The sequence below is a fragment of the Mus musculus genome, chromosome 9 (assembly GCF_000001635.26).
Source record: "Mus musculus strain C57BL/6J chromosome 9, GRCm38.p6 C57BL/6J".
Classification (NCBI taxonomy): Eukaryota; Metazoa; Chordata; class Mammalia; order Rodentia; family Muridae; genus Mus; species Mus musculus.
Genome location: NC_000075.6, coordinates 7,847,468 through 7,874,105, shown reverse-complemented (window position 1 = coordinate 7,874,105; position 26,638 = coordinate 7,847,468). Strand labels below are relative to the sequence as shown.

Here is a 26,638-nt window from a genome sequence, read left to right as displayed (position 1 = left end):
AAAACAAAACAAAAACCCCAGACTTTTAAAAAAACATATTTTTAAAGATTTATTATTATATGTAAGTGCACTGTAGCTATCTTCAGACACACCAGCAGAGGGAGTCAGATTTTATTACAGAGGGTTGTAAGCCATGTGGTTGCTGGGATTTGAACTCAGGCCTTTGGAAGAGCAGTCAGTGCTCTTAACTGCTGAGCCATCTCTCTAACCCTTTCAAAATATTTTTTAAAACGTATTTATATATTAAATATGTGTACAGGTGTTTTGCCTCACGCCTGTGCGAATACAGGTGCAGTGCCTGAAGAGGCCAGAAGGCCGCAATGGATCTCCTGGAACTGGAGTTACAGATGTCTGTGAGCCATCTTGTGAATGCTGGGAGCAGAACCTTGGTCCTCTACCAGAGCAGCAAGTACTTTTAATTGCTTAGCCACGTCTCCGGCCCACAATCACACCTTTCAAATACAAGAATCAGTGTGGTTCTAGCATTTTTAAAAAACAAAGTCTTACTATGTAGCCCAGGCTGGCCTGGAACTCACAGAGATCCTCCTGCCTCGGCCTTCTGAGTGCTGGGATTAAAGGCATTTGCTGCTACCCGCAGCTGTAGTTCTGATCTTTGAAATAATAAAAATAACCTGAAATTGAGATCCATACGTGTTTTGTTTTGTTTGTTTGTTTGTTTTTAACAAATGTTCCTTTCAGCTCTCTTTCTTGATAAAAACAAAAAGTGAAACCAGAGACTTTTACAGAGTTACTCGGGTTTTTTTCCTCCTAACGTCTTACTTTTTTAACTTAGCAGTTATATTCCGGACAGTTGTGGCTCTTTTTTTACAGTGAAGGACTTGGAGGCTGCAGGAGGGAAGCGCGGTGAGGGTGGGGTGGGGATAGGCCTCTTAAGGCGGAACTCACAGGCTGCACATCTGTTTTCAATGTTTTGTAAGAGCCAAGAGCCTTCAAGTAAAAACTTTCAGTAAATGACACGAAGAGGAGCTGGGTCCAGGAAGTCACGCACAGAAGAGCCACGGAAATCCCCAGCCAGGGTGGCCACCAAGGGTGAGGAGGAAGTGCGTCTGGTTTTCACCCTGGAGTTCCCCGGAGCCCTGGAGGAAAGCACCGCAGGTCTGAGCAGCCCTGAGCCGGGCAGGGTGGGGGCAGTGGCTAAGGCCTAGCTGGGGACGATTTAAAGGTATCGCGCCACCCAGCCACACCCCACAGGCCAGGCGAGGGTGCCACCCCCGGAGATCAGAGGTCATTGCTGGCGTTCAGAGCCTAGGAAGTGGGCTGCGGTGAGTACGCGCGCGCGTGGGGATCCAGCCAGGGTCCCCGTAGTGGCTCGAGGATCACCGGGGTGACTAGATCCGAAGGAGAACCTGCAAAACCCGTTTCTATGCATCGGTGGTCCTGCGGGAGGGCGACCTACAGGTTGGCCACGCTGACCCTGGCTGCCCCCCCTCCCCCCACCCCCTCCCCGCTTGCGGGAGCTCGACTTTCTGAGTCTTTTCCGGTCTCTGACTTTCTGAGTGAGGCGTAGGTGCCGAGAAGTTGCATTTTAATTAGGCTGCTGCGGGAGGCATCTGGGAGACTTGACACAGTGAGAACTCTGGCGTCTAAGGATGAGCTTGTGGAAAGCTCATGGTTGTTTTCTTGGTGGCCAGCTCAGGAAAACACTACAGCTCTTTCTTTTTTTTTGGGGGGGGGGGGGTGTTTCGAGACAGGGTTTCTCTGTGTAGCTCTGGCTGTCCTGGAACTCATTCTGTAGACCAGGCTGGCCTCGAACTTAGAAATCTGCCTACCTCTGCCTTCCAAGTGCTTGGATTAAAGGAGTGATGGGTGTGTCAGAGACCATTTCACACTATAGCTGACTGGGGCTTTGAACTTCGGAAAAATCCTCCTGCCTTAACCCCTTCAGTGCTGGGATTATAGGCCTGAGTCACTGTACTCAATTTCTCAGCAGTGCTCTTAATCTAGCCGGTAAATCTCTGGAGTCGTTTCTGTCTGCCCCAAGCCAGGTTCTGATCATCCGTTGTAAAAAGCAGGTGCCATTACTATCCCCTTTTCGCACCTAGGAAACTGAGGCACGAGTGGCTTTTCTTAGTCTCACTATGGAGCACTGGTTGGGCTGGAACTGGATAAGTAAACAGGCTGGCTTTGAACTCAAGGAAACACTGACGTCTACCCACCTCTGCCTCCAGGGTAATGGGATTAGGGGCGTGTCTGGCCACTTGGTGGTTTTCTTGCCCAACATTACACTGTTGGTGGAAAAGGGACTGACTCTCTTGAAATCCTGTGATGTGAGACTCCAGAGCATGGGAGTAAATTGCCACGAGGTCAAGTTAGCAGTAATAGGGGGAAATTAACAAATGAAAGTGCCATGAACATGCTGGGCACAGCCAGCTGTGCTAAGAAATTCTTCCATGCCAGTGTTTGCTGGGGTTAGTAGTGCAGGTCTGTAATCTTAGCACTTGGGAGGTGGAGGCTGAAGGATCAGGTGTCCAAGGTCAGTCTGGGCTGTGTGTCTCACACAACAGCAGCTAGGCACTGTAGCTGCAGCTACTACAGAGGTTAAAGCTTATTTCCTATTCTGTAGGAGATATGGTCCAAGGTGGAGGGAGGAAGATGGCACAGCTAATTGCTCCAGAGGGTGGGGGCACACAATAGTCTCTGGGTCTACTGGACATGGTAGTGTAAGCAGAGAAGAAACTGGGGTGCCAAGCTCATCTATAAGGAACCACTGGAAAGAAAGAGGGCTCCTACACACTGATGTGGACTAGGGCAGGGATCAGAACAGGCCTAAGAGGAAGCAAATTTTATTTTATGAGTATGGAGAGGGAAAGGTGCTGGCACACGGACTGGCTGTCTGTGTGGAAATGTGGTTCATAAACAAATGTTCTGCCGGCTTGCCAGACTCAGGAGTGGCTGGAGTAGAGACTTCAGCATTACTGTATAGAGGGACAAGGACCCTGCGGGGTTTGAGGAAATATGAAGAAGAGTCCTTCAGAGTAGTAGGAGGGCCCATGAAGGGGCACTTGTTTCTCTGAGGTGGCCAATAGACCTGTGAACAGAGGGCAGGCAAAGGAAGGCAGGCTGAGGGCCTCACCTAGTGAGGAACGGAGCCAGCTGAATGAAACAGTGATCTTGGAAGGACTGAGGGTTATTTCTACAAATTCGGCTCAGGATGTAGAGAAAACAATTGCGTCTGTTGCTGGGGACACAAACTAGTCTAACCTCTAAGGAAATCAGTGGAACAGACCCTCGAAAGGTTGAAAACAGAACCACCATAGGACTGAGCTCTACTGCTCCTTGGCAGGCACATGGAGGAGTATACCTGAGTACCCTGTCACTGCACTGTTCCTGTGAGGACACACCATGGCCAATACAACTTATAAAGGAAAGCATTTAACTGAGGCTTGCTTACAGTTTCAGGGGGAAGTCCATGATCACCACGTGGCAACATGCAAGCGGGTGCTGGAGCAGTATGTCTTAGTTAGGGTTTTACTGCTGTGAACAGACACCATGACCAAGGCAACTCTTATAAGGTCAACGTTTAGTTGGGCTGGCTTACAAGTTCAGAGGTTCAGTCCATTATCATCCAGGAGGAACACACTGGCATCCAGGCAGACATGGTGCAGGAGGAGCAGAGAGTTCTAGATCTTCATCTGAAGGCTGCTAGTAGAATACTGGCTTCTGGACAGCTAGGATGAGGATCTTAAAGCCCACACCCACAGTGACACACTTACTCCAACAAGGCCACAGATTCTAATAATGTCACTTCCTGAGCCAAGCATATACAAACACAGGAGCTGAGAGCTACAGCCTGATCCATAGGTGGCAGGCAGAGAGAGAGAGAGAGAGAGAGGAAGATGAAGAAGAAGAAGAAGAAGAAGAAGAAGAAGAAGAAGAAGAAGAAGAAGAAGAAGAAGAAGAGAAGGAGGGGGAGGAAGAGGAGGAGGAAGAGGAAAAGGAGGAGGGGGTGGGGGTGGGGGGGACGGGAAAGGGAGAGGAGAGGAACAGGGGAGGGAGACTAGACCAGGCGTGGCCCACTCTTAGGTCACACACCTCCTCCTCCAAGGATACATCTATCTCCTAATCCTTCTTAAGCCGCCCACCGAGACTGTGGACTTAGGCATTTAGATGCTTGAGCCTATGAGGGCCATTTTTATTCAAATCACCACACTCTGTTTATTGTGTCAGTATTCACTATGGGACAAAATGGATGCCTGTTAACAGGACAAAGAAAAAGTGTGTGTGTGTTGTGTGTGTGTATACATTGAAATCCTATTCAGCTGTAAAGAAAATTAAATGGTATCATTTGAAGAAATAGATGAAACAGGAAATCATGTTAAGCAAAAAAAAAAAAAAAAAAAGAGAGAGAGAAAAGAAAAAAAGAAAGATAGATGTATAAATACAAGTGCGCCTTCATTTCTCCAAAGAGGAACTGTTAAAAAACAATGGAGGTGTGGGAGGGACAGGAGAGGGTGTGTGTGTGTATCAGTACACATTAGTAATTCTAATAAAAATGATTACAAGCTGAGTTACTGGCTCATGCCTGTAACCTCAGAACTCAATAACTTAATGTTATTGTGAGTTTGAGGTCAACCTGGGTTACAGAGTGAGTTACCAGGCCAGTCTGTGCTATAGGGTGAGTGTCTCAATCAGAAAGCAAACAAAAACATAAAGAGGCACATGAGAAGGGTAAACTGGACCTGTTGAGAAATCACTGAAAGATTTCAGAAAAGTGGGGCTGGAGAGATGCCAGGTGGTTAAGAGCACCTGCTGAGGGCGCTTGCGCTGTGAGCATGTGCATGCTATCTGGTCTGCCACTTATGGCTTCTGTGTGCAATATCTTGGCTGATGGTACCCAGTGCAGCATTATTCTCTCTGTGCTTGCGATTGTAGTCAGGCCTTGGATGTGCTATTCATGTGCCCCTACCACTGAACCCCAACTCCAGCCCAAATTTACATAGCTTCTCGATATATACCAGTCTCTATTTTGGAGAAAACCTCTGAAAGAAAAGGTCATGGTGGTGCTTGCTTGTGATCCCAGCATTTGGGAACCTGAGACAGGAAGATTATGAGTTTGAGGCTGTGTTCAACTACATAGGGAAATCCTAGCCTCCAAAAAGAGGAAGTGGGGAGAGAAAGAAAAAAAAAGTTTGACTTTAATTTCTCTATTTTAAACAGGTTTACACAGGACACAAACACTTCTACTACTACTAACTTTTTCTCAGTTTCTTCTGTAAACCAAAACATCAAAAAATGGAGACATAAAACCCTTAAGAGGGACTTAATCTGATCTCGGGAGGTGGTTTTGTGCATGGACAGACAAATGTCTAAAACTGCTAATTCAAAGCATGTAGTCTCATTCTCTGAGGTGTGCTTATTATAACTTGGTTGTGAATTTGACTTCTGGAAGGGAAAGGAGTTCTGTGGCTGGGGCACAGTTTTGGTGCACCCTTCAGAAAGTTGCCTGGCCACCTCCCAGTGGCTGCCAGTTTTAAAAAAGTGCCTGGAGTCTGGAGAGATGGCTCAATGGTTAAGAACACTGGTTGCTCTTCCAGAGGTCCTAAGTTCCATTACCAGCAATCATATGGTAACTCATGACCATCTGTAATGGAGTCTGATGCCCTTTTCTGACATGCAGATGGAGCACTCATATACATAAAATACATACGTACATACATACATACATCTAAAAAAAAGTGCCCATGTTCAAGAAAGATCCAAAATGAGTGCTGGTTATCTAGAAGAAGTTAGTAGTCTTCCTTCTGCAGGATTATAGTAGTTTGCTAAGGTTGGTGACATGCTGTGAGACTTCAGCAATCACAAAGAACAAACAGGAACAGAATGTTCTGATAGTCATAACAAACTTAGAGGAAGTAAGACAGATATGAGAGTTGATAACTGTCCACCCACAGAGCCATGGTGTTTTAAAGGCCCCAGCTCTAGTCCAATTAAAGGCTGGGGCTAAAGCAGGGCAGCTCAGGCAATGTCCAATGCCCCAGAAGCCAGCAGAGGGATCAGCCCGCATATCAGCTGGCGCTGGGAAGGCATTCTGATTCGCTGCCAGTTAGCATGGAACACTCCTCTCCTCCCAGTCAAGAAACCTCATTCCTGAGACTATCAGCCTGCGCAGGATTTGAGGTAGGCAAACAAGCAAGTAGAAGACATCCATCCACAGCTTCAGACCCCTCCTGACCACAACGTACACTGTGCTCAACCAGAAGGATGCCTTCTCCATCTTGCCAAAGCCAGCCTCTATTTGCAAGATTTGGAGAGAGGCTTTAATGGACAACTTACTTGGACACCTCTGCCTCAAGGATTCAAGAACTCACCCACAGTCTTTGATGAGGCACTGCATGAGGACCAGGGTGAGTGCCTAGGGGTCCACCCTCAAATAACCTTACTCCAGTGAGTAGATGACCCAATTGTGGCCCCTGACCTGGCCCCTGACCTAAAGGCCATACCAGACCATACTATAGGAGCTGAGTCAACTGGGCTACCAAGTGTCTGCTAAGAAGGCCCAGCTTTGTCAAATCGGTGTCACTTATCTGGAGTACATACGCAAGGGGTGTGGGGCAAAGCATGCGGTCAGATGCCTGGAAGCAAACATCCTCAGCATCCCACTTCCATCAACCAAAAGGAAAAAAGGAAAGCATGGGAATTTTGGGGGTCTGCTGGATTTTGTAGACTCTGGGGGCTGAGATACACCAAGGCTATTAAATGAGGCTACCAGGGATCAGGAAGATAAGATAGAAAGGACCTCAGAGGTGGACATGGCTTTTAATACCTTAAGAGGGGCTGGAGAGATGGCTCAGCAGTTAAGAGCACTGACTGCTCTTCCGAAGGTCCTGAGTTCAATTCCCAGCAAACACATGGTGGCTCACAACCATCCATAATGAGATCTGGCGCCCTCTTCTGGACAGCTACAATGTACTTACATATAATAAATAAATCTTAAAAAAAAAAAAAGACCTTAAGAAAAACCTTACTTGAGGCACTGGCTCTGGCCAGCCCAGACCTTCCCACCTGTATATGGATAAAAGAAAATGGTTGGCAAAGTGGGTGCTCATCCAAACTTTAGGCCCATGGAAAAGACCTGTGGCCTATTTGTCTAAGAAGCTGGATTAGGTGTCTTAGAGATGGCCAGCCTGTCTCTGGATTATAGCTGCCACCACTCTGCTGGCCAAGGATGCTGACAAGATAACCATGGGGCAGGAACTTGTATCGCTACCCCCCACGATATTGAGAGGATTCTCAAGAATCCACCCAGCCAATGGCTATTCAATGCTAGACTGGTACCATTCCAAATTCTGCTTTTGAATCCTCCTGTATAAGATATAATCCATTGTCTGCCCTGAACCCAGCCACCCTGCTACTGGACCCATCCTCAGACATACAGCATGATTGCTCTATAGTTTTGGGGCATGTTCAAAACATTAGGCAATACCCAACATCCCCTGGCTGGATACTGAGTCCATTTACTTCACAGATGAGAGCAGCTTCATCCATGATGATATGCAGGGTGGGGTGGTGGTGGTGGTGGTGGTAGTGGACTTGGTTTCTGTTATTTGGACAAATTCTTTGCTTCCAGGAATTCATTGCTCTGGGCATCAAAATGGACATCAGAAACAGGCTAGCTTATAAAGCCACAAGGGAAGTTTCCTAAGCGTTCACTGCTTACATCCTGGTAGCCTTGCCACCTTCTGCACACCTAGCTGTCCAAAAATATACTTCTGAGGACAAACAAGATCAGGCCAAATGCCAGGAAATCTCTAGAAGAGGTGGATAATTGCATATTGCCAAGATCTGCACCATCTTACCTAAGAAGTTTGCTAAACAACTCATCCATCAAATCCATCAGGCCTTGCATCTGGGTTACCAAAAATTAAAGGAATTGTTGCAAGGGGTAAAATATAAAATATTTGACTTGATTCACTTGGTTGCTCCACCTGCCAGGCTGTGAACCCCTCAAGCTTCAATCAAGGAACTCTGGAAACCAGAATTAGAGGCTCACAGCCAGAGGCCATGGGAAATAGATTATATGGAAATAAAGCCAGGAATATATGGATATAAATACCTGCTAGTTTTTATAGATACCCTACAAAGAAGGAAACTGCCAATGTAGTGGCAAAGATGATTCTAGAAGACATCATACCCAGGTACAGTCTGCCCACCCTGCTTGGGTCTAACAGTGGACCAGCATTTATCTCTCAGGTAATTCAATCTTTAATACATGTCTTGGGGACCAATTGGAAACTGTGTTGTACATATAGACCCCAGAGCTCAGGACAGGTAGAAAGCATGAATCAGACCCTGAAGGAGGCCTTGACCAAATCAACCCTTGAAACTGCCGGTTATTCAGTGTCTCTCTTACCTTATACCTTATATAAGGCTAGGAACACCCTATACCTCATACCCCCTCAAAGGGGGTCTCACCACCTTTGAGATCCTGTATGGGAGGCCCTCTCCCATGTTGCCTAACCTCTAGTCGATATTCTAGCTGAATATGACCAACATAAGTTCTTGGAGTCTTGGGGGGCCCTCCACAGAATCTAGAAACAACTTTGGCCTTCCATCTGTCAGGTTTATGAATCTGCTCCTCTCCCAATCCTCGTTGCTTTGAATCAGGTGACGAAGTCTAGATTAAAAGAAAACCACAAGACCCTGGAACCTTGATGGAAAGGACCTCACACATGTGATCCTGACCATGTCAACAGCTGTGAAGGTAGATGGGATTGGGGCATGAGTATACCATTCCCATGTCAAGCCTACTAGTAGAGAGATAACCTACCTTAAGAGCAATGGAAGGCAACCCCACATCCCACCAAATTATAAAAGCTTTGACGTCAATACTCCTAGTGTTTCTTGTTTACAGCTTACAGCTTGTGCATCAACCACTAACCCCCACTATCCCCTGAGTCTAACTTGACGGATAATTAGTTCTGGAATGGGTAAGACTGCCAACTCTAACACCCACTTGGCTCTCCGGGGCACTTGGTTCCCTGATCTTCAGGTAGACCCGTGTGATCTCATGAGTGAGGGATGGGACCCCTCACATCAACAGCCCTTCCCTGGTTATGGTTTGTAACTCCTGGGGACTGAAGAGACACACAGACTCAGGCCTTTTATATCTTCCCGGGACATTCTTGGACTGGAACCGTCGGGCAAAACGCAGTGGTCCAGAGTCCTTTTTCTGTGCAACATGAGGATGAGTCTACTGGATGGATAAACTGGAAACCTCCTGTTAAAGATGATCTCATTGCTGTGACCTACCTGGTTTGGGGATACCTAGCCCCCAGAAGAAAGACTTGAAGGGCTTGTTTTGAAGCCTTTACTATCTGGGTATCCCTGGGGTGGGGGGGTGTAACAACCTTATCATTAAGTTTACAGATGCTGGTAAGAAACTGGACTGACTGAGAGTAAGACATAGAGATTAAGACTTTATATCTCTCAAAAACAAACAAACAAACAAACAAACAAACAAACAAGACTTTATATCATTCACTGGCTGTGATCCTGACTCCTAGTCACCATCCAACTGCTTCAACATGGCCTCTCAGGACCCCTGATTCCTTTGAGCACCAACAAGGTGTTAGTAAAACCAACTTATCACCCTCTAACACCCTGTCACCTGAGTCAGGACCCCTGAAGTCAGGCCTGAGTCCGTGTGTCTCTTCGGGCCCCAGGCGAGTTACAAACTGTTACCAGGGAAAGGCTGTTGATCTGAGGGGTCCCATCCCTCATTCATGAGGTCACACGGGTCTACCTGAAGCTCAGGGAACCAAGTGCCCCGGAGAGCCGAGTGGGTGTTAGAGTTGGCAGTCTTGCCCATTGCAGAACTTTGTGGGTTCTTAACTCCTCCCGCTCAGATCTAACCTAGGACTGTTGGTTATGCTTGTATATTTAGCTTCCTTATTATGAAAGAATAGCAGTGTCCAGGGATTATTCACAGAGCACAGATGGTAGCTGCTGTAGATGGCAACAGGCAGGCAGAGGAAAGCTGACCCTGAAATCAATAAATAACAGGACAGACACTTAGCATTGGAAATCAGGCACCCTCTGAATATTCCCACCTCTGAACCTCACTATACCCCCTACTACTGGGGGATACATGCTGCCCCAGATGATGCTTGGTGGGCCTGTGCCTCAGTGCTCACCTCATGCATTCATGCCCTAGTTTTAAATGTGCCTGAGGATTTTTGTGTTCTGGAACAACTCTTCTCTCAGGTAGCTTATACAGAAGAGAATATACTAGGCCAGTTGGCTTCTCCAATACACCGGGTAGAAGGAGTTGACGAAGCCACATCCAACCTCTTAGGGTTGGCTGACACTGCTGGCATAGGTGCCTCAGCCTTGATTCTCCAGGATAAAAATTATAAGGCCCTGCAAATGGCCATAGATGCTGATCTGGAAGAGGTTAGAAAAACCCATTACTGCACTAAGGAGTCCTTCTCTTCCCTGGCAAAGGAGTCCTACAAAATAGAAGGGGCTTGGACTTACTGTTCCTTCAGCAAGTAGGTTTCTGTCTGGCCTTAGGGGAACAATACTGTTTTTACACCAACTGTTCCAGGGTCGTTGAAGAATCAATGGCCTTGCTGAGAAAATGATTGCATGGAAAAAAGGACAGTTTCAAGGTTGATATAAGTCCCTCTTTAACTGGTTCCCTTCTTTAACCACCCTTGCTTCAGCCCTGGCCAGACTTATCATCCTTTTACTATTAACCTTAACTTGTGGTCCCTAAATAATTAATGCTTTAGTCAGGTTTGTCAAGGAATGACTATCCACTGTCCAACTGATGATTCTCAAGCAGCAATACCAGTTCATGGCATGGAAACATCTCAAGGATTCAAGATGCCATTACTCAAGGGGGAAATGAGAGGACTGAGCTAGACTGACAACATGACAGGCTGTGAGATGCCAATTCGAGGGGACTAGGCCTAAGTTTCAGTTTCCCAGAACTGAACAAACCAGTTCCAGGAAAAACCATGGCCTGCAGTCAACTAATCAAGAGCTTCCCTGCCATCTGGCCTGAGGCAAAAAAGTCATCAATAGTCCTAGAAAGTCCCCGAACCCTACCCAACCCCAGAGACACCCACACCCCTATAAGAGCCAACCAATCAAGATAAAGGTCACTTACCTTTCCCTGGAATCCCCATAATAAGCTTAAAATTGAGCCTGCAAGCTCACCTGAGGATTGCCATTTTGATGAATGGTAGACCCCTGTATGCTGGATTTCTGCAGAATAAACACTCCTTGCTTTTATATACTATTTGAGTCTGGAGTGTTATTTTTCAGTGATTTGTATACCCGTACAGGAGTGGGCAGTGAGGTTAGATACAATGATGCCTCCTGAGGGAGGCTCGGTGACAACTGTGCTGTTTCTCCTTCTACCTGGAGATGATGAACTGGTGTTCTTGGTAGCAAATCTGCCACATCAGTACATAGCAGGAAGTCACACCAACCAGTGGCAGCAAACCCTGGTGCCTTGACATAGAAATGATTTTGCTAATGATTAATAAATCTTTTGTTTTGTTTTGTTTTTGTTTTTTGAGACAGGGTTTCTCTGTGTAGCCCTGACTGTCCTGGAACTCACTTTGTAGACCAGGCTGGCCTCAAACTCAGAAATCCACCTGCCTTTGCCTCCCAAGTGCTGGGATTAAAGGTGTGCGCCACCACGCCCGGCTGGTTAATAAATCTTGCAGGAGAATTTCTTAATTCTGAAAGTCTCTGTTGTTTAGATGGTAATGGGCTTTTCTTTTTCTTTCGTCTTGATAAATATGGGCACAAGGAATACCCTTTGAGATAATTTCTGACCAAAACTAAAACTTTGAGTCTCAAGCTGGCAGTGGTGAGCATGCCTTTAATCCCAGCACTCCAGAGGCAGAGAGGCAGGGGATGTCTGAGTTCAAGACCAGCCTGGCCCACAGAGTGGGTTCTAAGACAGCCAGTGCTACTAAGAGAAACCCTGTCTTGACCACCGCCCCCGAGTAAAGAAGTATGAGTCTTGCAGGATAACCAAGGCCCTGGACTCAGTTCCTAGTGCTACCCAGTCAAGCAGCAAAGGTGTTTTGCGTAGAGGATTAATTAATATCTCTGATCTTGGTCCTTTGAAAGGAAACAAAAACTAATCAAAAAGTTTTTGAAGAGCTGGGTGATGGTGGCACATGCCTTTAATCCCAGCCCTCGGGAGGCAGAGGCAGGTGGATTTCTGAGTTCGAGGCCAGCCTGGTCTACAGAGTGAGTTCCAGGACAGCCAGGGCTATACAGAGAAACCCTGTCTCGAAAAACCAACCAACCAACAACCAACCAAAAACAAAACAAAACAACAACAAAAAAAGGAAACAAAACTATCTAAATCATGCTTTCATTCTATAGGAAACAGTTTTTAGTCCAGCTTGGGTGACTGGTACTGATATATTCCAGTGGCAAAGGGAAGCAGACTTGTCCCTCAGGGTGTAGACTTGTCCCTCAGGGTGTGTGGCTTAGGGGCCCAAGCTTCAGAATGTGCTTCAGGATGGGACTGACCTTGGTCACACATTGCCTATTAGGTAGAGTCTAGTCTTTATTATATGAATGAAGATTATACAAAGGTACGGTTGTGTGTAATTGTGCCTTAAAATGTATCAGGGTCGGATGTGAAATCATCCTACTGAAACCCAAAATACATAAAAGAAAAAAAAATGAGTTTGTTCTTATTTTAGGTATCAGCCTAGCAGTAAAACCGACCAGAAGCCATGCACAAAACTACATCCCCAGAGAAAGACTTGTCCCTTCCCCTCCCTGTCATCTCACCATGAACATGGTTCAAGACAGCGCCTTTCTAGCCAAGCTGATGAAGAGTGCTGACACCTTTGAGTTGAAGTATGACTTTTCCTGTGAGCTGTACCGATTGTCCACGTATTCAGCTTTTCCCAGGGGAGTTCCTGTGTCAGAAAGGAGTCTGGCTCGTGCTGGCTTTTACTACACTGGTGCCAATGACAAGGTCAAGTGCTTCTGCTGTGGCCTGATGCTAGACAACTGGAAACAAGGGGACAGTCCCATGGAGAAGCACAGAAAGTTGTACCCCAGCTGCAACTTTGTACAGACTTTGAATCCAGCCAACAGTCTGGAAGCTAGTCCTCGGCCTTCTCTTCCTTCCACGGCGATGAGCACCATGCCTTTGAGCTTTGCAAGTTCTGAGAATACTGGCTATTTCAGTGGCTCTTACTCGAGCTTTCCCTCAGACCCTGTGAACTTCCGAGCAAATCAAGATTGTCCTGCTTTGAGCACAAGTCCCTACCACTTTGCAATGAACACAGAGAAGGCCAGATTACTCACCTATGAAACATGGCCATTGTCTTTTCTGTCACCAGCAAAGCTGGCCAAAGCAGGCTTCTACTACATAGGACCTGGAGATAGAGTGGCCTGCTTTGCGTGCGATGGGAAACTGAGCAACTGGGAACGTAAGGATGATGCTATGTCAGAGCACCAGAGGCATTTCCCCAGCTGTCCGTTCTTAAAAGACTTGGGTCAGTCTGCTTCGAGATACACTGTCTCTAACCTGAGCATGCAGACACACGCAGCCCGTATTAGAACATTCTCTAACTGGCCTTCTAGTGCACTAGTTCATTCCCAGGAACTTGCAAGTGCGGGCTTTTATTATACAGGTAAGAAACATTCTGAGAATTATAAAGATCTGTCATGTGTTATACACCCAAAAGGGCAAATTTTATATGTTTATAAGTTTTCGTTCAAAATGAATTTTAGGACACAGTGATGATGTCAAGTGTTTTTGCTGTGATGGTGGGCTGAGGTGCTGGGAATCTGGAGATGACCCCTGGGTGGAACATGCCAAGTGGTTTCCAAGGTAACGGCTTTGAAATTATTGCATCTTTTATGTTTTCATGAGATACATTATCTTCTTTTATAGCAAGTGTGCCTCTTAAGTCCTACAGATTTTATTTTATTCTTATGTATATGAGTGTTTTGCATATATGTCTGTATACTGTTTGTGTGCAGTGACTGCAGAGGCCAGGAGAGGACACTGGAGCCTCTGTGACTAGACTTCTAGATTGTTGTGGGTCAACATGTGGGAGCTGGGAATTAAACCTGGGTTCTCTGAAAGAACAGCCAGTGCTCTGTCTTGGTGAGCCTTCTCTTAAGCTCTATTACTTCAGACTTTAAACATTATAAAGAATATAAAGAACATTCACATTGATTTTTTTAAGTGCTTTGCATTGTGATAGTTAAAAACTTTTTTCTTTTCCATTTATTTGTTTTATGTGTATGTGGTGTGAAGGTCAGGGGATAACTTTTGAGGGCCAGTTCTCACCTGTTACCCTTGCGATTGGACTCAGGTTACTAGGCCTGGTGGAAAGAACTTTTGCTAGCTGAGCCATCTCACCAGCCCCTCCCCACTGTGAATACACAAGCACTGTGAGCCTGCTTTGATCCTGCCATGAGTCACTTTATAGTTAAATTTGATAATTTACCTGTATTACCTAGGGATTGACAACCTCCTTAGTAGAGGAGTCATAACGAATGTCACATTCTTTCCTTAGAGTGCATCTATACATGTTTTTAGCCCATAAAATTGTCATGGAGGGCTGGTGAGATGGCTCAGTGGGTAGGAGCACCCGACTGCTCTTCCGAAGGTCCGGAGTTCAAATCCCAGCAACCACATGGTGGCTCACAACCATCCGTAATGAGATCTGACTCCCTCTTCTGGAGTGTCTGAGGACAGCTACAGTGTACTTACATTTAATAAATAAATAAATCTTTAAAAATATAAAAAAAAAAAAAAATTGTCATGGAGATGACCAGATGGCTTATTTAGGAGACTCCATATTTGCTTAAGGGTATTTTTAGGAACCTTTGAAGAGTAGAGAGCAGTGAGGAGCTCTGAGGAGCCAGCTGGAGGGTGGTGGCTGAGGGGCTCCTCATGGCCACTGCTTGGTGGCTCAGCTGCTTACTCAGTCCCCAGTTCCTGTAGCTTTGGTTACTGAAGGACCAGATGCTTGCTGCTTGTTTCCAGGAGTTCCACTGCATTTACACACACAAACCACACACAGACAGAGAAATGTACACAAGTAAAAAATCTTCATGCATAGAGTCAGTGTGCGCTGAGCTGGGGCTTATTTCTCTTCCAACATTAAGAATCTGACCTCCAGTAGCTCCTCCCCAGGGCGCTTAGCCAGCTTCCACCTGAGATGGACATCCAGACATGGGTTTGTTATTAAGTTTCATTTCACTTTCTAAAATTAAGATTAATTTTTGATCGTAAAACATGTTATGAAGCTGATGATGGGCAATGCTGTCTTACTAAGTAATTCCTGATGTTGATGCTTTAGGTGTGAGTACTTGCTCAGAATCAAAGGCCAAGAATTTGTCAGCCAAGTTCAAGCTGGCTATCCTCATCTACTTGAGCAGGTAGGAGGCCTCCCTGTTTTATTTTTAATTATTATTTAAAAAAAATTATTGGCTGGGCATGGTGGCGCACGCCTTTAATCCCAGCACTCAGGAGGCAGAGGCAGGTGGATTTCTGAGTTTGAGGCCAGCCTGGTCTACAAAGTGAGTTCCAGGACAGCCAGAGAGAGAAACCCTGTCTCGAAAAAAAAATTATTTGTTTGCAAAAATTATTTTTAAAAATTTATTTGTAAAAATAAATCAGAATAATATTTCAGTGAAAAGTGAAAGTTGTTTTAAAACACGTCCTCCTTTCTTCTCACAAATGTCAACCTAAGTGTGCAAGGCACTTCTCTTTTGAGAAAAACAGATCTGCACCTATTAGCCACATGGAAGATAGTATTTGTTCTATTTCTCTTTAGCTGTCATCTAATCAGCTAATAATAAATTAAACTCTGAAATTAATAAAGTAAATAATGCATTTGAGGAAAACAACTTTACTGTGCAACCTTTTCTTAAGTGACTTGAGAAAGCATTTCTCCTCAGAAAGCTAATGAGATCTTATTTAATTGTCTGAGGTTCAAAAACGCATTTGCCATGGCCAGCAGACCTGACTGTGGACTGTGTCCCAGCAGATGCCATGGCCAGCAGACCTGACTGTGGACTGTGTCCCAGCAGATGCCATGGCCAGCAGACCTGACTGTGGACTGTGTCCCAGCAGATGCCATGGCCAGCAGACCTGACTGTGGACTGTGTCCCAGCAGATGCCATGGCCAGCAGACCTGACTGTGGACTGTGTCCCAGCAGATGCCATGGCCAGCAGACCTGACTGTGGACTGTGTCCCAGCAGATGCCATGGCCAGCAGACCTGACTGTGGACTGTGTCCCAGCAGATGCCATGGCCAGCAGACCTGACTGTGGACTGTGTCCCAGCAGATGCCATGGCCAGCAGACCTGACTGTGGACTGTGTCCCAGCAGATGACTAGGGAACACGAGATTTGCAGATCTAGGATCAACCTGCAGCCTCCCAGGAAACCCAGCCTGTCCTGCCCAATGAGGACAGACTTAGCTCACTGGAGCACAGTCTCCATAAGAAGCTGTTAGTTTAGAGCCTCATTATTCAAATCCCTGGTGAATGTAAATGAAACATTGCTTCTGACTGGGGAAATGCCCTGATGATGACAAAGTCGGTTGGTGGTAGGTTAAATGGAGCAGGTCTGTTGGTCATTTTCAGTGCAGTGCTAGGATGCAGCTTACATTTTAACATGTGTATTCTTTCCTGTAGCTATTATCTACGTCAGACTCCCCAGAAGATGAGAATGCAGACGCAGCAAGTATGTATAATAATCATAATTCCTGCATTACACTGCTCTGTTTTGCATAAGGTTGAAGGGAAGCTGAGTCCAGCTGTAATCCAGCATTTGGAAAGCAGAAGTGGAAGGCTGATGTGCTCAAGGCCCTATTGAATTATGTGAGACCTTGTCCTAGAAATACACATGATTGGAAGGTTATCATAGGAAAGAAATATGCATGTTGATTTCTAATGTATATAAGCAACAAGAGTTGCTTGGAGAAATTTATTTATTTATTTAAAAGATTTATTTATTATTATATCTAAGTACACTGTAGCTGTCTTCAGATGCACCAAAAGAGGGCATCAGATCTCATTACAGATGGTTGTGAGCCACCATGTGGTTGCTGGGAATTGAACTCAGGACCTTTGGAAGAGCAGTCAGTGCTCTTAACCACTGAGCCATCTCTCCAGCCCGCTTGGAGAAATTTAAAAAACAGCATAAATATCTAGTTTATGCTTCAGGCCTCATAGATTGATCAGTGTATGTAAGTGTGTATCTTGGGTCTCTATGTATAATTGTTTTTTATGCTCCTGGGGGTTGAACCTAGGACCTCAGGCATGCCAATCATAACCTCTTTCCCTAGCTCCACCCCATAGCAGTGGGCATCTACACTTTAAGCAAACTACATTCATCTAGCCTTACCCTGTTGTTGGGCAGTTGTGGAAATACGTATACTGTGCCTTCTATTGCTGGCATACTCTTCCTGTCCGTAGAAAGGGTAGAACACAGAATTCGAATTTTTTCACTGGGCGCAGATTGCCAATGGAACTTACTTGTTACTTAGACCCGAGCGGATGGAGCAGTCGTTTGAATAGGTGCCTTGACCTTATGTTTTAGTGCTCAGTGCAATACATTTTAATCATTTGTTTACTTTCATGTATGTGCATTGGTGTTTTGCCTGCTAGTATGTTTGTGTGAAGTGTCAGGTCCCCTGGAACTGGAGTTAAAGACAGTTGAGAGCTGTCACTGAATGCTAGGAATTGAACCTGGGTCCTCTGGAAGAGCAGTCAGTACCCTTAACCACTGAGTCATCTCTCTAGCCCATAAGCCCATATGGCCCTGTTGATTTTTGTTGTTGATGTTGTTCAAAGGAAAGAATAAAAAACAAGATAAGCATGTGACTTCTCATGAGCTAATGCCATTGGGGACAGATAATGCCCAGCTAATAGAACAGGGTCTGAAGGAGAACGTGAAGAGACAACTGTCTAAATCTGGGGAACACAAAAGGCTTTCTAGGAGGCCAAATGTGGCAGCATCTGTCTGGGGCAGGGCCAGCAATCTAAGTACTTGGAGGGTTAAGGCACAGGGTCATACATTCCTAGCCAGCCGGGGTTATACAGTGAGTGGCCAGCCTGGATAACCTACTGAAACCTTGTCTTAAAAGAACAAACCAAGGTTGGCAGATGACTCAGCCCAGGTTGTAGCCCCTGGACTCACATGGTCGAGGGGAAAGCTGACTCTTGAAAGTTGTCCTCTGACTACCCACGTGCCATAGTGCACACATTCCTTCTCAAGAAAGAAAGAAAGAAAGAAAGAAAGAAAGAAAGAAAGAAAGAAAGAAAGAGAGAAAGAAAGACCCATAAAATAAAGCAAACTAAAAACTGAAAAAAAAAAAAGGCACTCTGGAAGAAATACTTATCTTAGTAGAGAGCCCAAGAACAAATGGAATCAGTTAACTGACAGGGCAGAGCATATTCTGGGCAAGACAACATCAGAGGCTAAGCAACATGGAATAGGGACATTCAAAGAACAGAGCAAAGATTTTGTCTAGCCAGAAGAGGGAGCTGCAGACAGGGAATTATGAGGCCAGCTTGCTGAATCAAAAGCTATCAGTTCCTGAGTTCCAGTGCAGAGTGCAAGGGGCAAGTGCCTGAGGCTGCTTATGGCCTGGAAGTAGCAAGAGGTGAGGCAGAGAGTTAGATCAGAATGTAACCACAGTTAGATTTGAGATTTTTATGGAAGGCTATGGCGTTCAGTTTGGGGAGTATGACACCAGGTTTGCACTTTAAGTGGTTGGGTTGTAGTGTTAAGTAAGCTGGAAAGGGGGTGGGTAGCACTCTGGGACACTGGGGTAGCCAGGCTGAGGCAAGATCCTTGTCTATATGCTGAGTCCTTGACCCTCACAAACAAACAAAAAGAATGAAAGAAAATTACCCAACCATAAATTAAAGCGTGAAACCATGCCACTTGCAAGAAATGGAAAGAACTAGAAATATCAAAGTATGTGCTGCGTGAATATGAATATACAATTAAAACATTGTAGACAACTAGTAAATACAAACAAAAGGAAGCAAATATGTAGAAGTATATATTTGCTATAGAAAGCACATTAGTTTATTGATTATAGAGAATGAAGCCCCTGATTCTAGTGGAATGCCTGGGCATTCTCTGCTCTCTCCTCTTGAGTAGAACTAATCACAGACTTGAATCTAAAGGCAATCGTATTTTGTATTCTTACTTCAATGGCTGAATATATGTCATTTTAAAGTTAGCAAAATGCATATTGTATAGTACCTATTTATTTTTTATTTTTAATGGGTTTGATATTGCTATAACTTTCTATTTAAAAAGTATATGAAGCCAGATATGTTGGTTTGTGCCTAGCACTTTCTGAGGCAGGAGAATTGGCATGAATTTGAGATCAGCTTGGAATATATAATAAGCTTGAGGCTAGACTGGCCTAGAAGGATTCCTAAAAGAACAACCACAACAAAAAGATGCATGGGCGCTGCTAATATCTGTTAAATCCCCTGTCCATATAGTCGTGCATTTTGGCCCTGGAGAAAGTTCGGAAGATGTCGTCATGATGAGCACGCCTGTGGTTAAAGCAGCCTTGGAAATGGGCTTCAGTAGGAGCCTGGTGAGACAGACGGTTCAGTGGCAGATCCTGGCCACTGGTGAGAACTACAGGACCGTCAGTGACCTCGTTATAGGCTTACTCGATGCAGAAGACGAGATGAGAGAGGAGCAGATGGAGCAGGCGGCCGAGGAGGAGGAGTCAGGTACAGAGTAACAAGGCCTTTCCCTGGAGAGATGTGCTGTCGCCCACGCGAATTCGAAAAAGATGCCCATCTACTCAGCCTGGCCTGCCTTCCTTCCTTTCTTTCTTTCTTTCTTTCTTTCTTTCTTTCTTTCTTTCTTTCTTTCTTTCTTTCTTTCTTTCTTTCTTTCTTTCTTTTTTAAAATGTATTTATTATTGTAAATAAGTACACTGTCGCTGTCTTCAGACACACCAGAAGAGGGCATCTGATCCCATTACAGATGGTTGTGAGCCACCATGTGGTTGCTGGGATTTGAACTCAGGACCTTCAGAAGAGCAGTCAGTGCTCTTACCCGCTGAGCCATCTCGCCAACCCCAGCCTGGCCTTTCTTATGTTTCATATTCTAAATTCAAACTCTGTAAGTAAATTCTTAACAATAAAGTGCATTGTGGAGGACTAGGGAGACGGCTCAGCAGGTAAGGGTGTTTTCTGGTGAACCTGACCGCCATAGCTTGATCCCCAAAACCCATTTGATGGAAGGGGAGAACTGTTGACTTTCTCTCTCTCTCTCTCTCTCTCTCTCTCTCTCTCTCTCAAAATACATCAGGATTGCTCATTAAATTAAAAAATGTGTATGTTGAGCCTGTTAACATATTTTTTTAGATTTATTTATTTTTATTTTATGTGTATGGGCATCTTGCCTGCATGTGTCTGTACAATGTCTATGGAGGCCAGAAGAGGGCGGAGGATCCCCTGGAACTAGTGTTACAGACAGTGAATGGTCAGTTAGCAAGTGGGGCTGGGAACTAAACCCAGAACCTCTGGAAAAAGAGTCACTGTTCCTAACCACAGAGCCATCTCTCCAGCCCTGAAAACTTTGGTTTTTTTAAATTTTTTTGTTTTGGTTTGGTTTTTGGTTTTTGTTTTTTTTGAGACAGGGTTTCTCTGTGCAGCCCAGGCTGTCCTGGAACTCACTCTGTAGACCAGGCTGACCTTAATTAATTTAAATTTTAGGATGAGTTGTTGGCTTTGCCTATAATTACTCATGGAGCTTAAAAACAGAAACAAAAAAAACCCCAAACTCCAAAACAATCACACTATATGTATGATTTTTATTTTATGCGTGTGTACACAGATCTTCTCAATTAATAAGCCTCTATGTTTTCCTCTTAAAGCACAAATTATGCACTAAGGAGCTTCATACTACTATTATCAAATCAGTTCTTAAATTTTGAATAGGTGTATATGTGTTTGGAGGGGAGTGAGGGGGCTGCCATGCCATGCTAGGCCAGATAGATAGAGGTCAGAGGGTATCTTATTGGAGCTAGAACTCTCCTCCCACATTTTTTGGATTCCAAGTGTCAGAGTCATGCCTGTCATTAGCCTTTAACACTGAGTGATCTCTGCACTGAGCCAGCTCACTGACCCCAAGCACATTCTTGATCCCAAGATGGTTGCTCATTCCCTTTCTTATCAATTGAGATGGATTCTGGAAGAATTATTAATCTGAACATGTCTCAGACTATAATGTTTTAATTAATGTTTAACTTATGTGTGTATGTGTATACCTGTGTGTTTTATGTGTACAGTGCATATGCAGGAGCCTTTGAAGCCTAGACAAGAGTGTAGCTTTCCGAGAGGAGGATGTGGGCCATCCCTCCAGCCTCCCCTCACTCCACCCCTGTGAGACAGGGTAGCTCAGACTGGGCTTGAACTTGCTATGTAGTTGAATCCTGATCTTCCTCCCTCTACCTCCCAAGCGCTGTGATGTCAGACATGGGTCATGGTCCTGGCTTAATGCACACATTCAGGTTGAAGTCCCCTGCCTGCCCACACTAGAGCTATCTTCCCTTTCAAGTTCATGGAGTTCAGGGCAAGTTCTCCATTCTTAGCATTGTTTGCTAATCTGCTCTTTGGTCTGTGCTCAGAGCCGTCTTCCTCTGGGCGTGTGCAGCTCTCTTCTTGTTCTGATTGCTATCCTCACTCTAGACCAGAGCCTCAGCAGACCAGAAAGCAGACTTTTTTTTTGGGGGGGGGAGGGGTTTGAGACAGGGTTTCTCTGTATAGCCCTGGCTGTCCTGGAGCTCACTTTGTAGACCAGGCTGGCCTCAAACTCAGAAATCGCCTGCCTCTGCCTCCCGAGTGCTGGGATTAAAGGCGTGTGCCACCACACTCGACCGAAAGCAGACTTTTGAGACAAGATCTTGCTGTGTAGCTCAGACTGGTTTTGAGTTCATGACATTTCTGCTTTAGCCTCCTGAGTACTCGTCTGCCTAGTGAGCTCCAGTCTACTTGGGTTACAGCAGAATGAGACCTCAAAAACAAGCAGGGCTGTCAGTACAACGTAATTGGCAGAGTGCTTGCCAGGCATGTGGGACACCTGTGTATAATCTTGCGTATGGGGTACATGCTTATAGTCCTAGCATCTTTGCAGTGGAAGCAGAAATTTCAGGCCATCCTCAGCAATGACGTGAGTATGAGGCTAGCCTGAGCTACATTAAAAGACAAAAGCAAACAGAAAACAAAAATGCTCATGTATGACCGATTCTTTTTTTTTGTCCTTCATGTGGTTCTGTAAATAAGTGTCCTAGTGACAAATTCAATGATCTAAAATCTAACTGCTTCTCCTAAAATAATTTTTCAGACTACCTTTATTAGTATTAATCATTTTATGGATATAGTAGAAAATATCTTCATAGTAGAAAATAGAATACTAAAAATGGGGCTGGAGAGATGGCTTAGCAGTTAAGAGCACTGACTGCTCTTCTGAAGGTCCTGAGTTCAAATCCCAGCAACCACATGGTGGCTCACAACCATCCGTAATGAGATCTGATGCCCTCTTCTGGTGCATCTGAAGACAGCTACAGTGTACTTACATATAATAATAAATAAATCTTTAAAAAATTTAAAAAAAGAATACTAAAAATGACGATATAATGAGCTATGGACATTGCTAGATTTTCAGAGCACCTGCCTAGCAATCACAGAGCCCTGGGTTTGATCCCTAATGATGTGAAGTTGGGCCTGGGGCCATCTGTCTGGAAAGCTGGCACTCAGAGGATAGCAGCATATAAGTCAGAACTTTAATGTCATGGTGATTTGGCCACCACGCTGAGGTATATGAGATCTTTAAACAAACACATATGATCTCATTCATGCATTATGTCGTTATGGAAGGCAGCTGTGAGCAGACTGTGTTTCTCTCTCTTCATAAAGATGATCTAGCACTAATCCGGAAGAACAAAATGGTGCTTTTCCAACATTTGACGTGTGTGACACCAATGCTGTATTGCCTCCTAAGTGCAAGGGCCATCACTGAACAGGAGTGCAATGCTGTGAAACAGAAACCACACACCTTACAAGCAAGCACACTGATTGATACTGTGTTAGCAAAAGGAAACACTGCAGCAACCTCATTCAGAAACTCCCTTCGGGAAATTGACCCTGCGTTATACAGAGATATATTTGGTAAGTGCTAGGAAATTATTTGGGGGGAGCTTTCTAGATCAATTGCAAAGAGGCTCTTATTAGTAATTGGAGATTGTTGAAAAAAACTCAGTCCAATGTATACATTTTAATTGCACAAAATTGAGGGCTTTTGTTGAGTGTAAAGTGTTTAAAATCTGCTGTGTGTTGGAAGGCTCAGGGGATCTGGTGAGATGGCTCAGCAGGTAAAAGTGCTTGCCCCAAAAGTCTACACAAATCTGATGACCTGAGTTTGATCCCAGAACTGCCCACCCTCCCCATGCTCGCATGTCATGTGCTCTTTTTCTGTCTCTCTCTCCTCTCTTTCTCTTCTCTCTCTCTCTGTCTCTCTCTCTCTCTCACACACACACACAAACACACACACACACTCATACACACATACTCTGTCTCTCTCTCTCTCTCACACACACACACTCATACATACATACTCTGTCTCTCTCTCACACACACACACACACACACACTCATACACACATACTCTGTCTCTCTCTCTCACACACACACACTCATACACACATACTCTGTCTCTCTCTCTCACACACACACACACACACTCATACACACATACTCTGTCTCTCTCTCACACACACAAACACACACTCATACACACATACTCTGTCTCTCTCTCTCTCTCTCTCTCACACACACACACACACACTCATACACACATACTGTCTCTCTCTCTCTCTCACACACACACACACACTCATACACACATACTCTCTCTCTCACACACACACACTCATACACACACACACTCATACACACATACTCTCTCTCACACACACACACTCATACACACATACTCTCTCTCTCACACACACACTCATACACACATACTCTCTCTCACACACACACACTCATACACACATACTCTGTCTCTCTCTCTCTCTCTCACACACACACACACACACTCACACACACTCATACACACATACTCTGTCTCTCTCTCACACACACACACACTCGTGCACATGAAATAAATACAGTTGCTGCTGGGCATGGTAATATATACCTACAATCACAGTATCCAGGAGGTTGAAGCAGGAGGGTTGTGAGTTCAGTGCCAGCTTGGTTACAGAATAATTCTGTGTCTCAAATAAACATTAATACTAGATAAATAAAATTTTTAGAATGTAAATACCAGCCTTGATTCTCATACTAATGAGTTCCCCTTTCCTCCCCCAGTGCAACAGGACATTAGGAGTCTTCCCACAGATGACATTGCAGGTAATGGCGCTAAGACTTTAAACCTGCAGAAATCATCATTTTTATTTTCTTGGGATTTCACTAGAGGAAAAGCAAATTGTTCTTCATTGAAAATCCTCTTATCTTCCATCACATGGCATCATATGCCGTGGGACCAGTGCTTGGAAACTGGAGGCGGGAGGATCAGAGTTTGAAGTCAGGCTGTGTTTTAAATAAAGCATTTCCCCTCTTCACAGCTCTACCAATGGAAGAACAGTTGCGGAAACTCCAGGAGGAAAGAATGTGTAAAGTGTGTATGGACCGAGAGGTATCCATCGTGTTCATTCCCTGTGGCCATCTGGTCGTGTGCAAAGACTGCGCTCCCTCTCTGAGGAAGTGTCCCATCTGTAGAGGGACCATCAAGGGCACAGTGCGCACATTTCTCTCCTGAACAAGACTAATGGTCCATGGCTGCAACTTCAGCCAGGAGGAAGTTCACTGTCACTCCCAGCTCCATTCGGAACTTGAGGCCAGCCTGGATAGCACGAGACACCGCCAAACACACAAATATAAACATGAAAAACTTTTGTCTGAAGTCAAGAATGAATGAATTACTTATATAATAATTTTAATTGGTTTCCTTAAAAGTGCTATTTGTTCCCAACTCAGAAAATTGTTTTCTGTAAACATATTTACATACTACCTGCATCTAAAGTATTCATATATTCATATATTCAGATGTCATGAGAGAGGGTTTTGTTCTTGTTCCTGAAAAGCAGGGATTGCCTGCACTCCTGAAATTCTCAGAAAGATTTACAATGTTGGCATTTATGGTTCAGAAACTAGAATCTTCTCCCGTTGCTTTAAGAACCGGGAGCACAGATGTCCATGTGTTTTATGTATAGAAATTCCTGTTATTTATTGGATGACATTTTAGGGATATGAAATTTTTATAAAGAATTTGTGAGAAAAAGTTAATAAAGCAACATAATTACCTCTTTTTTTTTAAAGAAAATTGATGCTGGGCAGGTTTATCACAGCAAGATTTCTACAATCTCTTTTTAAGAATTCATAGATGATGGGCTAAGAAGACGGTGCAATTATGACAGTGCGTGACACAAAAGCATGAGGCTCTGAGTTTGAATGTCCCGCAGCCCCACAAAAAGGCAGGAGTTGAAGTGACAATCTACAGGAATCGGTTCAATGCTTTGGTCTCAGTTAGGGTTTTATTACTGTGAAGATGTGAAGAGACACCATGGCAGGGCAACTGGTCGTCGTCGTCGTCGTCGTCGTCGTCATCGTCGTCGTCGTCGTCCCCCCCCTTTCTCTGTGTAGCCCTGGCTGTCCTGGAACTCACTCTGTAGACCAGGCTGGCCTCAAACTCAGAAATCCTCCTGCCTCTGCCTCCCAGAATGCTGGGATTAAAAGCGTGTGCCACCACTGCCTGGAGGGGGCAGCTCTTATAAAGAAAACATTTAATTGGGGCTGGCTTACGGTTTCAGAAGTTCCGTCTATTATCATCATGGCAGGAAGCATGACACATTCAGGAAGACATGGTGCAGGAAAAGTCTACATCTTGATCAGAATGCCTCCAGGAGACTGCACTTTTAGGGGTGGGGGGATGTGGAGCTTGAGCACTAGGAGCCCTCAAATCCTACCCCCCATAGTGACACATTTCCTCCAACAAGGCCACACCTTTTAATAGAGTCACTCCGGATTCTGTGCTCTCTTACAGCTTCAGTTGCCAAGTTGACACACCTGGGTACATTGATTCTCAGTGGAAATGTGGCCTCTATCGGATTGGCCTGTGGGCACATCTGTAAAGCATTTTCTTAGTGACCAATTGATGTAGGAGTGGCCCAGTCCGCAGTGATGGTGGTATTTCTGGGCACATGGTCCTGGATGGTATAAAGAAAGCAGGTTGAGGGCTGGAGAGATGGCTCAGCAGTTAAGAGCACTGACTGCTCTTCCGAAGGTCCTGAGTTCAATTCCCAGCAACCACATGGTGACTCTCAACCATTTGTAATGAGATCTGACGCTCTCTTCTGGTGCATCTGAAGATAGCTAGTGTGTACTTGGATATAACAATAAATAAATCTTTAACAACAACAACAACAACAAAAAGCAGGTTGAGCAAACCTAGGAAGCAAGCCAGTTAAGCAGTGTTCCTGTCTCCAGGTTCTTGTTTTGGCTTCCCTAAATAATAAGCTGTAACCTGTAAGCAAAATAAATCTTTTCTTCCCCGA

General features: G+C 44.8%; 1 protein-coding gene across 7 annotated transcripts; it reads left to right on the top strand.

The window, feature by feature from the left end:
- The first annotated feature begins 900 nt into the window (after window positions 1-900).
- Window positions 901-26,638, top strand: Birc3 (baculoviral IAP repeat-containing 3). 7 transcript variants are annotated; one of them, XM_011242352.3, is made up of 10 exons: window positions 7,956-8,211; window positions 8,626-8,722; window positions 12,699-13,643; window positions 13,744-13,843; window positions 15,327-15,405; window positions 16,668-16,716; window positions 19,500-19,739; window positions 22,935-23,186; window positions 24,393-24,434; window positions 24,650-25,407. In XM_011242352.3, the coding sequence occupies exons 3-10, from the start codon at window positions 12,791-12,793 to the stop codon at window positions 24,841-24,843; spliced, it is 1,809 nt and encodes a 602-aa protein (XP_011240654.1). In that variant the 5' UTR covers window positions 7,956-8,211; window positions 8,626-8,722; window positions 12,699-12,790; the 3' UTR covers window positions 24,844-25,407. The 7 variants fall into 7 exon arrangements, with proteins under 7 accessions (XP_006509891.1, XP_006509892.1, NP_031490.2 ...); XM_006509828.4 differs by lacking the exons at window positions 7,956-8,211; window positions 8,626-8,722 and adding an exon at window positions 901-1,116 and having other exon boundaries at window positions 24,650-26,638; XM_006509829.4 differs by lacking the exons at window positions 7,956-8,211; window positions 8,626-8,722 and adding an exon at window positions 901-1,050.

Excerpts from the sequence above, each read along its gene's own strand:
- Birc3 (XM_006509828.4), top strand. The coding sequence starts at position 972 with ATGACACGAAGAGGAGCTGGGTCCAGGAAGTCACGCACAGAAGAGCCA. Across the intron at positions 19,740-22,934 it reads GGCCGAGGAGGAGGAGTCAG|ATGATCTAGCACTAATCCGG; the intron begins GTACAGAGTAAC and ends CTCTTCATAAAG. Across the intron at positions 24,435-24,649 it reads TCCCACAGATGACATTGCAG|CTCTACCAATGGAAGAACAG; the intron begins GTAATGGCGCTA and ends CCCTCTTCACAG.